A 13,741-nucleotide genomic window follows, 5' to 3' on the forward strand; every position below is an offset into this window, starting at 1 on the left:
CTACTAATGCAGCATTTGGGACCCTTTGCTCATCCTGATTGCATCTGCACAGGAGAAAAAAACATCCCAAACCCCTCAACTGCTGCACCCCTCCCCAATAAGCTGCACTGGCTTGAACCCAACTGCTGTGACCCGAAGGCAGGGGAATGGAAAGAGCAGAAGGAAAACGTCCTGGGGGGAAGCCAAACCATCACTAACGAGATGAGCTCTGCTCTGGTGCATCCGAGGCAGGAACAAAGGCACCGCGTGCACGGAGCAGCAGCTCTGCACAGCACAAAGCCCCAGCGCACTCAGCAGCTTCTCTAGCGACCCTCCAGGAGCATTCTTGCTCTCATTAAGGCCTGGGGACACAAAGGGGTGGGAACAGTCCTGGTTTCACACACGCCAGCCAGCCTGTGGAGCCCTGCAATGCAGCCTGAGCTCTCCTCTGCCTTCCTTGCCATGGGAGTGCACATCCCGGTTAGCCGGAGCGTGGCGGAGAATTGCACGCTGGAACCTGTGGTCCTTCCCCTGGTCACTGCCACTCTCTCCATCTTACAGCTGCTGGGGACACCAGCAGCCAGGAGGTGCTTGAGATGCTCTGCAAGGTTCATGATGGAAAGGGGTGAATCATTTTCCTGGCGTGGCTCCCCAGTGAACAACAGGGAAAACACGGCTCGCTCTGCCAGGCAGCGCCGGGCCAGGACACCCGCTCCAGCCTTCATTTCCCTGCTGCTCTCCAAGAGCCTTGAAATAAAAGAGACAGCACTGGAAAGCAACGCTGTCTGGAAAGAATAAAAGCAAGCAGACCCCATGTGTTGGCAAGAGAGTTCACCATAAAATGCATTCAAAGGGGAAAAAATCATCCTGGTGGAGGCAGCATCTCCTCTGAGAGAGCGGGGCTGCTGGATCCAGCAGTGGCCATAAATCAGCGCCCCCCAGCAGGCAGAAACACACACTGGGCTCATCCTGGCTGTTGGAGACACCCCTTGGCCACATGCAAAAAGAGGAGTGGGATGCAAGGGATCCCCTGGGAGCCCAACTTCCTTCACCCTGTTTTCTTGGTGATTTGTGGGAGAGGTGGATCCGCTCTTCTTTCATGCCTCATAAGCTTCATCGCTGTCACAGACACGTAACAGGTAATTAACTACTAAACAGCCATTTTCTCCTCCTCTCCGGAGGAAAATTGCTCACCATCCAGCTAGAAAATGTTTCTTCAGTGGTTTGCAAGAGGGAAAAGAAAATGGGCAGCTTTTTCGGAGTGATGGGGGCGCTACAGCCAAATAAGGGCACTTGCAGCAATGCCTGCACCACAAACACATGGATCCAGGAGAAATGAAGCCATCAAATCTGAGAGATAATGCTTAATTGGATGTGGGTGCCACTGTGCCCAAGCCACATTTGGCCTGTCACTTTTCCAAGGAGAGTGGTTTAGGAGCATCAGCTCCCTGTCATTTGTTCTGACAGCAGTGGCCTCCATCATCTCTTTACAAGGACGTTCCCTTTGGGGAATTATCCAGCCAATTCTCCCAACATAGCCTTCACCCTGAGTGCCCCAGGGCACATTCACCCAAAGGTGACACCCAACTGCAAACAGCAAATCCAGGTTTACCACCATTATGTCACCTCCTGATTCAGCCCTCCAGTCCTGCAAAGTGCTTGCAGAGCACCAAGTGCTTCATTCTGAGTTTTGATCACCCTCATGACACAGTCCTGCATCACACTTCCAACTCCAAGCACATTGTCAAGCACCATTTTTTAAGGTCATATGCCAACCAGCCTTTGGCCCATGAGAAATGTAACATTTTCCTAAACAGAAACCCTAAAGCAGGTCCAAGTTTCTAGAAATGCCAAATTTTCTAGCTCGAGGCAGAAACATCCAGAACATGCACCCAAAGAACACTACAAGCTGTCCTTGGCCACGGAAGAGCTCAGGGATGCAGCAGAGCTGCTCCACAGAGGCTGTGTTAGCAAAGGGATGCACGCTGATGTTCAATTCAAATCAAGAGAACACGAAAAGAAGGGGAAAAAAGTAGGATCACAAAGAAATCCAAACAAAAGCCGTCAGCCAAACTTTTGTTTGAAAGCCTGTCAGGTCTAGACTGCAACGTGTGAGGAAGGAACAGCTCGAAACCACAGCTGCTAATGGTTATGGATTTGGCAATCAAAATGTCTTTGTTAAAAAAAAAAAAAGAGAAAAAAAGTTAACTGCCTGACTATTGAGGCTACAAACCGCAGCCTTGATGCATTGTTGCAGTCAACATCCTCCCTGCTGTTCCTGAGCGCTTACAGCTGCTGCTGGCAGCTCGTGTGCTGGCACATGCTCCCTGCACCAGGATGCACAAGGAATTTTGTGAGCCTGCCTTCCTTTCCCCTTCTTCCCACCACAATGCCTGGCAGCCCTGGGCTGCTCTGCCCCTCCATGCCTGGCTGGTACAACCAGATGCAGGGAGCGGATCCATCCCCATCCGGCGGGTGTTCTCCGCCTCCAGCCCGGAGCCCGGCTCCCATCGAGGTGTCTCTACACCACAGGCTGTACTTTGATTTGAAGGGCAGGGGAAGCAATTAAAACATAGTAAGTAATAACAGGACTTTGAAATGTAGATTTAAAATTCAGCCTTGTGCTGGTGCACTCCGAGCTGTCTGCCAGGGGACTCAGCAGCTGCCCAGCCCTGCTCTCCCTGAACCGGCAGTGCAGGACCTACAGCCACCAACACCCTCCTGCCCTCACACCCCAGCCCGGGACAAAACCCGCCCAGGGTAAACCCTGGAAAGGCTGGAGATATTTATAGAGTGCCTGACAATCAGTTCAGGAGAAACTGGGTGGACTTGGAATAATATTTGGGAAGGCACTAGGCTGAAAGGGCTGTTTGCATGCGCCTGTGGGGCTAAGCTCAGCTCCAATGCCTGCACCCTCAGCAAGGAGAAGGGGAAAGCAACAGGGAGGAGGAGCTGAGGGGAGCCAGGGTAGCTCAGCTGGCTACATACAGTCAGACTTCAAGCAGCTTCACAAAGTCCTTCCACAGTCAGAGCTGGGAAGCACAGGGGTAGGACACACAACCGAGCCGGAAAACCCAAACGTTGGGAGCACAGCCCTGCCCTGGCTCACCTGGGCAGCTGCCTCTCCCCATGCTGACCCTTGCTGCTGCTCCCCAAGGAGGAATGATGCCAGCACCTGCCCCCAGGACTGGTTCAACCCCTCGAATGGGATGGGATCTCTCACAGGACCAGGAAATGCATTGGAGCGACCGGTCTGTTCAGCGTTAGGAAATCAGTGACACACCAACAAAAGCTGAAGCAAGCAGAGTCCTTGGGCACTCTGCATTACTGTGGGGGTTGCACTCTGCAGCTGACACATCATTTGGGGTCACCATGGAAAGGGTGGTCACGGCCCAACCTGGATGGGAAGGCAGTGGGGCACCAGACCTGGGGCTCCAGGTCAGTTTTATCTAACCCTCAGTTTCAGGATTAAATAAAACCCAAACACTGAGAAGGCAGCAAGTATCAGTGACCACATCTGAGAGAGGGAAAAGGCCCTGCCAGCTCATGAGTAGTTTTCTGAAATGGTAGCAGAGGCAAAGTCCACAGTCATCATTAATTGTGTCATATGCTTCAGCCTTGGCTTCGCTTTCTCCCTTGGGTCTAGGAAACCAGAGGAGAGGGCACGCAGGCCTCTATCATTCGATTTCTTTGGCATGCTAATGCATTCCTAAATTAATCATCATCAAGTGACAATCTCTCCTTCATCTTAACAGCCTGAGCAGTGACCTGAGCAAACCTGCTGGCTTATGCAAGGCAGCTGGAGCCTCAGAAGAGCCTCTGATGAAAACCAAAGCACTTCCCATATGGAAAAACTCCCCCATCTTTTACCGTCTCTAATCCAAACCAGCTGCATTCCTGCTCTGCTCCCAGAACCACAAATCGGGGGATTTTGTGGGGTGAGAACCTGAATTAAAGAGATGCATCACCCTGTGAGCCAGCCTAATGCCTGACAGCACTGGATCTGGCATCTGGCTACACAGAAAAGACAAATTCAGCTCAGGAGAACGCAGGGCCCTGTAAAGTTCAAAGGCCTTTCGTGGGTTGCAATCATTAACAACCACCTAGACTGCTCCAGAAGGAAGGATATCTGACCTAGCTAAAAATCCTTCACTGGGAGAGGTGCCTCAGGAATGAGAAGGCAAATATCCCAGTGGTGGAGGCAAGGAAGGGGCCAGGACAGCCACAGCACCACACAAACAGGCATTTGTCTCACTCAGAGCCTGCACTAGGAAACCCTTCCCTGAGGGACCAGGTCCTCATAAAAAGTCTCTATGCATTTATACTGTTCCTAGAAGCACACATCAATGTCTGTGTTTGTGTTTCTCCCTCCCATTAACTCCTTAGGAAAATACTCCCAGAGGGCTATTGTTCCTTTATTTGGAGATAATCTAAACAGGCACCTTCTGGAGTCTAAATATAGAAAGTCTCTACCCTTCTTCACTTCTATTTGAGAATCTAAACCAAGTTCTGTACACTGGGCACCTGAGTTCATTTTTTTTGTTGTTCTTTTCACCAGGGAGCGAAGAGGAGGCCAAAAGTTTAAACCCAAATTTCCTGAGTGGGAAAGCTGGAGCCTATTTAAATGATAGTTGCAATCTTGTGGTACAAAAATAGCTTCTACATGTTCCCTGAGCAGATTTAGGACACTAAGTGATCACCTAGAAATGAAAAATAAACACTTAACTCCCATCAAACATAATTAGGTAATATTTCAGCCTGGTATAATAGCTCCATCCAGGTAGTGGCACTCGAAATAAGCCAAACACCCCTATCAACCACCAAAACAGCAGCAGGAAACACTCTTTTTCTAGTTAAAGAGCCTCTGAGATCAAAGCCATTAGCAAAAGGAACATGGACTTCAGAGCACATGGAAATGGCATCAATGTAAACACTTCCCTGCTGGCTTTAGTGCTGTGCCAAGGCCTGCCTGCCCCATCCCACAGATCCCAAGTGGGCACTGCTGAAGTCACTGACACCTCCTGCAGGAAAACAAGGGCAGCTCCTTGCTCTGCTCAAGGTGTCACTGACGTCAGCCCCGGAGCAAGGAAAAGCCTCAGTGAACACTTGGATCTCCAAGGGGGAAAAAAGTTTCCAGGTCACCTCTAGCTGAAAAGTGTAACAAAGGAATCATTCTGGTCTTGAGCAGGGATTTTTGGGTTGCTGCCAGGAAGAGAAGGAAATGAGCCCAGAATGTGCTCTGAGGAGGGGCAAGATGTGCAAAGCTCAACTGGAAATCCTGAGATTTCAGAGGGATCTCCAGGCACCAGGCAAGCAGGGCTGAGCTCAGGCTGCAGCTCCTGCTGCAGTTCCCTGCAAACAGAACAAGTGACACTGAACACCTGGCCTGGACCCTCCTGCCTGAACACAACTTCTGCTGCCAGAGCAGCTTCAAGCCAAAGATCACAGCTCTGAGCAGCAAGATGTGGTGTAAATAACCTCTGACTGGAAGAAATGATTTATTTTTCACGTGGGAAAGAGACCCAGAGGAGCAGATTTAACTAGTTCATGCAATAAGCAGCATAACAGGGATTAGGGTACCTGACGTGCCACTGATCCTAATCACAAGGACATCTCTGCTCTTCCTCTGCTCCCTGCCAGCTCCAGCACTACAGATCCTGTTCCATCATCACTTCCCACACGTCCTCAGGATCTGCAAACCATCTCAGCAACGTCAGCTGGGCCTCAAATGCTGCAGGTAGGGCAGAGGAAGGTAGGGACCGCCCCCTCTCAGTGGTGATGAAAGGCCAGGCTCACATGTGCAGCAAAAATGTGGTTAAATAACCCCTCCCTGGTCATAATGCAAGAGCTCTGGCAGGGAATGGGTCTGACTCTGCTGGGGCAGCGTTGCTTAATTTTGGTTTTTTGAGCACAAGTGTAAAAAAAAAAAAAATTAAATGAGGGTAATGATAGAAAAATACCAGCGGGGTGCCACAACATCTTCATTAGCAACTTGAGAGAGGATGCAAACAGCAGGGAAATTAAATCTGTAGACAGTGCTAAACAGGGAGTGGGTGACAGCAGTAAAAGGCCTGAGAGGTAATGGGAGAGTTACAGAGGAGACAGACCACAAAGCCATGGAATCTGACTGGATAAAGTTGGAAAGGACCTTAAAGCTCATCTAACTCCACCTCCTGCTATGGGCAGGGACACTTCCCACTAGCCCAGGTTGCTCCAAGCCCTGTCCAACCTGGCCTGGAACACTTCCAGGGATGGGGCAGCCACAGCTGCTCTGGGCACCCTGTGCCAGGGCCTGCCCACCCTGCCAGGGAACAATTCCTTCCCAATATCCCATCCATCCCTGCCCTCTGGCAGTGGGAAGCCATTTCCCCATATCCTGGCACTCCTTGTCCCAATCCCTCTCCAGTTCTCCTGGAGCCCCTTTAGGCACTGGAGGGGATTCTAAGGCCTCCTCAGAGCCTTCTCTTCTCCAAGCTGAACACCCCCAGGATGAAGAAAAACAAACCTAAGACCAGGAAGAGTCTCCCTTGCCTATGGGAACAAATAGTCACAAGAGTCAAACCAAACTTTTGTGGCTGCCAAAAAACACTGGATCACCACCAAAACACCGTGAGCAGGCCAGGAACTATTTCATCCTTGGGAGGTTGGTATAACCTGCAAGTGAGGCTCACCCTGCACTTGTGAAATGATTTCTTCTGGAACATGCAGGAGCCTCAAACAGGAGGTGGTGAGGAGGAGAGGTGTGAGCCAAAGCACAGCGCCTGGAAAAGCTCCACCAGAGCTCAATCCCCGAGAGGTCTGTGCTCTGCATCACCTCCCCTCGCCTGCTCACACATTCCTTGAAAATACCCAATGTTTCTGCACGCCCTAAGTGGTGAAAAAGCATCATGTTCCTTGCCTCTCTGCCTGGGCTACAAGGAATCTTTGCACACTGGGAAATGGCTGGATCACAGTGCTGACACTGCTGATGAACCCAGGCTGAAACACCCACGTGAGCTACAGGAATTTCTTACTCCCGGCGAGACCCAACTCAGATTTCTGAGCTTTGTCATCTTGCTGACAATTGCAATTAAATTCAGCTCAGCTTCCTTCAGATGCACTTGCTGCTCCTGAGAGCCCAAAAAACCAGACATTTCCTCAGAAAGCAACTGCAGAAAGGTTCACATCTCTGGATTTTAGCTCACAAGCGAGGGAAATTACTGCTGCTTAAAGGCATCCTGGGAAAAAACAGATAAAATCATCAGAAAAAGGCAGGAAATTAGGGATTATAAGCAGTTTGGAATATGGGAGCAGCAAAAAGGCAGAGAAATGCAACCCAGGAAATGCCACAGCATTGAGGAGAAAGGGAAATCAGTCACTAACAGGTTGGATAATGGTGCTCCTGGAACACACTGCTCTGCCTCCAGCCCCTCTGCAGCCAAGCAGCGCCCACAAACTGGGAGGGATTTCCAGAGAATGTGGCTGATTGTGAAGGTCCTCCCTGGGAAGACTGAAGCTAGTTACCTACAGCACAATTCCCAGATCAGGGATGCTATCACAGCCATTCTACCAATGCCTGAACCATCCACAAAGCAAGAGGAGGGATTGTGACCAAGAGAAAAGTACTTGTAAGACACCAAGATCTATTTTCCCACCACTGTTACAGACAGCAGGAAATGGACAGAAACCTACACTGAAGCCCAAACTGAAAATTAGTGGATGCTACAAAAGAAAATCCCTACAATGGCCTCAGTGCCCCTTCCTCTCCCTCTCCCTCAGCTTGTTCCCATACAAAGCCAAATATTTCTGTAGGTTTCATGGTATTCCAGTCCCAAAGCTCCCTCTGCTGCTCATGCTCTAACTTCTCTGCCTTCCTCCTCTAATTAAGAGACACAACCTCATCAGAAATACACTCCCTGTCTTTCCAGGCATCTCTCCCAAGCAAAAACCTCAGAGGGTTGGGAAAGCCAGAGGAGCACTTCCTGAAAAACAGCCCCAACTCCTGCTGCCTCTCCAGCTCTTCACAGCAAGATCATCCTGGTGCATTCCTTCCCAAAGAACTCATTTATTCCGCCTCACAAGATGGTCATGGTTCACTATCAAGCCCTACAAGGTTTGGTGATCCAAACCTGACATGCACAAGGGGCAGTGGAGTGAGCAGGGATGAAATGGGATCAGGAACAGCCGTGCTTGGTGCTAAGTGCAGGTTTTGTAAGTCCACAAAACACAGCTCAGGGGAAGCTCCTGCTCCAGATTTTGGGAGCATGGAGTCAGTCACAGCATCACACTCAGGTCTAAGAAGGTCTCTAGTCCAACTTCCCAATCAAAGCAGGGCCAACACTGAATTCAGGAGAGGCTGCCCACAGCTTTGTCCTTTTGGGTCTTGAAAACTTTCCCAGGTGAAGACTGTTCAACCCCTGGGGCAGTGCCCGCCCCACTGCTGGGCCATCCTCATGGTAATTTGTTTCCTTAAGCCACATTGAGCCCTCCTCTTTCAATTTATGACCCTCCTGCCATGTATGTCAGCACAGAGCCCAGCTCTGTCTCCCAGCAATCTCCTTGCAGGAAGGGGAAGATCTCTGTCTCCTGCCTCTCCTCACAGGGCTGGAGCCCCTAACACCCTTGTGGTCTCCATGGGATTTGCTCCAGTTTTTCAACAATTTTATGGTGAGCCAAGTATTCTAGATGTGGTTTAACCAATACAGAGTTACCAGTTTTTACTGGTTTTGATTCCTCTGGGGTTTGTGCCTACTCCAGGGCAGCAGGTTAATAGATACTCTCCACTCTTGCATCTATTAGATGCATCTATTAGATGCAAGAAGGTCATGGGGTTAGTAAAGCATGAGTTTATTCTCAGGTAAATCCACACTTGCTATTCCTAATGCCCCCTTCCTCCACGTGCCCAAAACTGGCTCCCAAGAGCAATCTTTCTATGAGGTTCCCAGAGACCAAGGTGAAGTTGACTGGCCTGAAGTGTCCAGATCTCCTTCCTTTCCTTTCTAACCACGGCTGCAACAGTTACAGAGCCTCCTCTCCTGCTTTCCATAACCACCCCAAGCTAAGAGTGGCCTCACAAGGCCACCTGCCAATGCTCTCAGCACATCTGGAACACATCATCATCACCTATGGACTTTCATAGGTTGAGATTTCTCAAGAGACTCCTGATTCCAGCCTTGCTTCACTGCAGGTAGTCCTGTGGCTCTCCTGTCCATCCTCCCTGGTGGGAAAGAGCTCACCTTTCCATGGCTGCATCTCCAGGTCACTCAGTGCCCCAAACAGGGCACAACACTCACCAGCTAGGCCAGTGTGACACCACCAGTGAGGCCACTGTGATCTCCAGCTCCTGTAAGAAGCACCAGGCAGCTCCAGCAGCTCTGGTCCATGATCCCTCTGCCATGTGTCCTACACCAGGGCAGTGAGTGCCACTGGCACCACAGGGCAGGGACAAGGTCCCAAGGCACAGCACCACCACTGAGGCAGAGCTGTCCATGTTTCCATGCTGTCCTGAATTGCCAGGCCCCCTCATGTCCTCTGCCACATAAATCCCTGCAGTAACTTGTCTTCTCAACACAATCTCAAATTTCCACTAAATGTCTTCTCCAGAAGCAAGTTCCATTGCTTTAAAAACCTGCTGGTTACTGCAAGCATGGAAAGGTTCATTTCTGTACTCACCTGCTCCTGAAATTGCTCCTGTGATAAACAATCAGTCACGTCCACACAGCCCAGGAGGCATCCTGAGGGATAATCACTTGGAAATTCCACATCTGCAGCACAAGAAACAGCTCTTCAGGGAGCCCATATTCCCACACACAGCTGGGGTCTCCCAGTCCCCAAGTGCCCTTCCCTCTCCTCCAGGCACCTCTACTTTTTGAGGCACAAGAACACATACAGCAATTTTAGCACTTTTTTAGTGCCTTTTCCAGATCAGGATATTCCTCATGAAAGATTAGGGCTGGGAAATTTAATTTTATGTCTAGCACTCCCTACTCAGCAGAGAGGGATTTCTGGCATTGCTCATTATGTGGCTTAATGTACCAAATCACTCGAAGAACCAAGGAGAGGAGTTCACCTTTCCTGTGCAGCATTCTGTAGGTGGCCTCCAGTTCAGAGATTTCCTGAGGGGAAGGTCTTTTAGCAGTAGCTGCAATCCATAACCTGCCTCGATGAGATGTGTACCAGGTCCTGCCCTCCACCCTAAAAAACAGAGGAAAAGGTAGGACTAAAACTTCAGGAGGAATCACCCACATTTTCATTCAAACAAAGTCAATTCCTGCTGCTAAGCTTTGCCCTGATTATCCCAACTCAAGCAATGTGTCAGAACCACAAAGAAAAGCTGAGATAGGCAAAAAACAATGTCACAAATAAAGCAGAGCATGTCCTCAAGGCTTTAGAGGACATCAATCCCCAGCAGGGCCAGCAGAACACATACACAGGACAATCTGCTCACAGAAATCCCTCACAAGCTCCCAAAGTCACACAGAAAAATCAAGGGAGCAATAAGGGATTAGGTCTTTGCATTGGAACAGTTGTCTGGAGATCCTGGAATTCTGCAGCTCTACCAGAGTGGCTGGAGCATCCCCAGAACACCTGGATGAACAACGCTGGCACATTAAGATTTACAGCATCCTTAGTTTAGGAAGTGAAAAAGCTTTGGTCTCCAAAATGAGAAATGTGGTGAAGGGAAAAAAAGGCTAAAGTAGATTCTTTGCTCATTATTAACAGTAGCAGCTCCTTTTTGCAACCCAATTCCCAGCCCAGGAAGGTGAAGGTAGTGGCAAGGGTTGGGTTTCTTTTAAACAAAGCCTGGTACCACTGTTGCCTTCTTTATGCTGAACAAAAAACCCAGAAGAACATATTTTAAGTGATTATCTTATTTGCTTTTCAAATTCCACATAGGAACGCCCCAACTATAGCAGTGAAATCTCAGCCTCTCTCTACACTCACTCACCCACTGTGAAGAAATTTGTCCCTTACAGGTGAGGTACTACCCAAAAAAAGAAGATTCTCCAGTTTCTCAACCCACTGGAAGAGGAAGCACAACTTCCATACCAGGAGCTACCACACGTATCAGTCATTGCACAGGGCCACAGAGATCCTCTGAGGAACACAACCTCCCACCTCCCCTGTGGAGCAGGAGCTGCCTGGGACACCTTCACCTTTTGATGCCTCTCACAAGCAAGGAAGCCCAAGGCTGGTGCAGGCTGAGGCACCAACCATCATCTGAGATCTCCTGCAGCTCCCGGTCCTGAATCCGCAGCCGGCTCCGCTCCGAGCCACACTCACTTCCAGCCTCCATGGAATGAACAGTTTTCCTTTGTGGGAGCAAACCAGTTTGGTCCACCCACTTGAGTGTGTTCAAAAGAAACAGGAAAAAGGTTAGCACCTCTCCAGGAGTAATGTGTGCAAATCCTATCTGAAGTTTTCCTTCATTACCCTTATGCTCTTTGGAAAATGGGAATCTGACAGAAAAGGCTTCAAAAAATAGAGGTGAAAGGGTGACACAGCCTTAGGCTGACTCTCAGAAACTCTTCTGCATGCCTGAAAAGGAGGCAAGATGCTAAACTCCAGTAAACCAACCCACCAGGAGCAGGGCATTGTCAAACCTTCTTTATCCCAGACTGAGATGGCCAATGAGGGACACAGGGGAGGAAAGAGGGGTGAGAAACAAGGGGAAACAGGGGGAATGGCTTCCCACTGGCAAAGAGCAGGGTTAGACTGGATATCAGGGAGAAATTATTCACTGTGAGAGTTGTGAGATGCTGAAACAGCTTGTCTAGAGAAGTCACCCCATCTCTGGAAGTGTTCTTGGCCAGGTTGGACTGGTGAAAGGTGTCCCTGCCCATGGCAGGGGATGGAATTAAAGTCCCTTTCAACCCAAACCATCCTGTGATCTTTTCCCCAAAAGATCCCCTTCTACAGACATGCTGGAATTGACAATTCTCAGGCTCAACTCCCCAAAATCAGTCACTACTCTGGAATAAACCACAGAAGCCGCACTGACCAAAGGAGCAGGCTGGAGGAGACGGGGATTCACCAAAACCCCCGAGTTTGGTGTCATCTCTGCCCCAGGGCTCCTGGCTGGCTCGCTCAGTGCACCACAGCTCATGGCTGCAATGGTCTCATCCAGTCTGCAAGCACAAAGGAGAAGGATGAACATTCCCTGCTTCCCCTGGGAACATCTCCCTTCTCCCCACACACTGACTCAAAGCATTTTTTGCCCCATTCCCCCCAACTAAATGACTTCCTTGCTCAGTCTGATTTCCAATCTGAGCAGTCACTGCTCTCTAGTGCAGAAACTCAGCTTGGTGTGAATTTGAGCTCAAGTGGCTCTGTTGAGACAGGCCTTCTGAAACACCTCTTACCCAGGCAGCTTTAACAGGCGTGTCAGACCACTCTCCATAAGGATTTGCACCTCCTTGCTCTCAGGCACGCTGCCAGCCCTCACTCACTTGCTGTGGTACTCAGCCATGTTGTTGTCTTCCTCCAAGATCTGCCTGCCAGCGAAGTCGATGGTGATTTTCTTGGCCAGCCGGGAGGCGTGGCGCAGCTCCCGCAGCTCCTGCTCCCTCTTCTGGAGCGCTTCCCTCTCCTGCTTGGAGAGCCACTGGTTGGAGTCCGTGGCAAAGTAATCCGACTCGTCATCGATGACCTGCGTCCGACGCACGCTGGGAGAGCAACCCCCACAGGAGAAGATGAGCATGGCAGAGCCTCAAACCCACCCTCCAACCTGTGTAGCCCCACTTTTCTCTTCACAGAGAAAAGCAAGGCACAATTCTTCCCAAGAATATTCTTATCTCATTTGCTGCGCCTGTGTTTGTGCAAAAGTAGAATGCAACATGGAGACTGTTTACCTAAAGTGATGGGGTTTTGTTTCCTTGGCCTGTCAGGGGACTCTGTGTGTTGGGACTGTCTCTGACAGTCACAAGATTCTGTGCAGAGTTGAGTGCTCGGCAGATTCAGTTTAGATGTAATGTAATAGTGTAATATAGAATAATATAGTATAATAAAATAATTAATTAGCCTTCTGATAGGATGGAGTCAGATGCATCATTCTCTCCCCCTCGTCAGGGTTGCCTGCAAATTCCATAAACCTGCTCTTTCCCATCCCTCTGGAGAGCTGCACTGTCAGGGACAAAAAGCAAGGACCATTCCAGAGACTCCCTCCTGTCCCACCCAATGCCATAGTTAAGGTGCCAGTGGCTGTCAACGTGATATTTTATGAAAAATCCCTTTGCCAGGATTTTTCTCCTGAGAAGTTGAGAAGCCTCAGAAAAGAAATGTAAACAATAATTATCTGATTGCTTGCAATGTGGTTTGGAGGCTGCTTACCAACAGGTGCATCCTGGATTGGCTACATGTGAACTGTTTTTTTTACTTGATGACCAATCCCAGTCCAGCTGTGTCAGGACTCTGGTCAGTCACAAGTTTTTATTATTTATTCTTGTTTTAGCCTTCTGATGTCTCCTTTCTCTTTATTTAGTATAGCTTTAGTATATTATTTCTTTTAATACAATATCATATCAAATCATAATATAATAAATCAGCCTTCTAAGAACTTGGGAGTCAGATTCTCATCTCTCACCTTATCCTGGGAACCCCCAACACCACAACAAGTGGCTGTGGGTTTTAGAAGGAATTCCCAACATTTCTGCTAAAGGCACCTCACCTGCCAGGTCATTTATGATGTTCATAACAGTCTCCCACCTAATATCTTACCTGGTCCTATCAAACTCCAACAGTTTGTCTTTGTGCTTCACAGCCATCTCCAGGCCTGATTTGAGTC

General features: G+C 49.4%; 1 protein-coding gene across 1 annotated transcript in view; it reads right to left on the reverse strand.

Moving 5' to 3' along the window:
• TRIP4 (thyroid hormone receptor interactor 4) overlaps positions 1–13,741 on the reverse strand; it is a 30,259-nt gene that overhangs the window by 8,477 nt on the left and 8,041 nt on the right. Inside the window, 6 exon segments of the mRNA XM_005425885.2 lie at positions 9,631–9,722; positions 10,028–10,152; positions 11,115–11,302; positions 11,960–12,086; positions 12,408–12,623; positions 13,675–13,741. The exon segment at positions 13,675–13,741 is cut by the window's right edge and continues 31 nt beyond it. Coding sequence (XP_005425942.1) covers positions 9,631–9,722; positions 10,028–10,152; positions 11,115–11,302; positions 11,960–12,086; positions 12,408–12,623; positions 13,675–13,741 — 815 coding nt within the window.

This window comes from Geospiza fortis, unplaced genomic scaffold (genome assembly GCF_000277835.1).
Source record: "Geospiza fortis unplaced genomic scaffold, GeoFor_1.0 scaffold317, whole genome shotgun sequence".
Lineage (NCBI taxonomy): Eukaryota > Metazoa > Chordata > Aves > Passeriformes > Thraupidae > Geospiza > Geospiza fortis.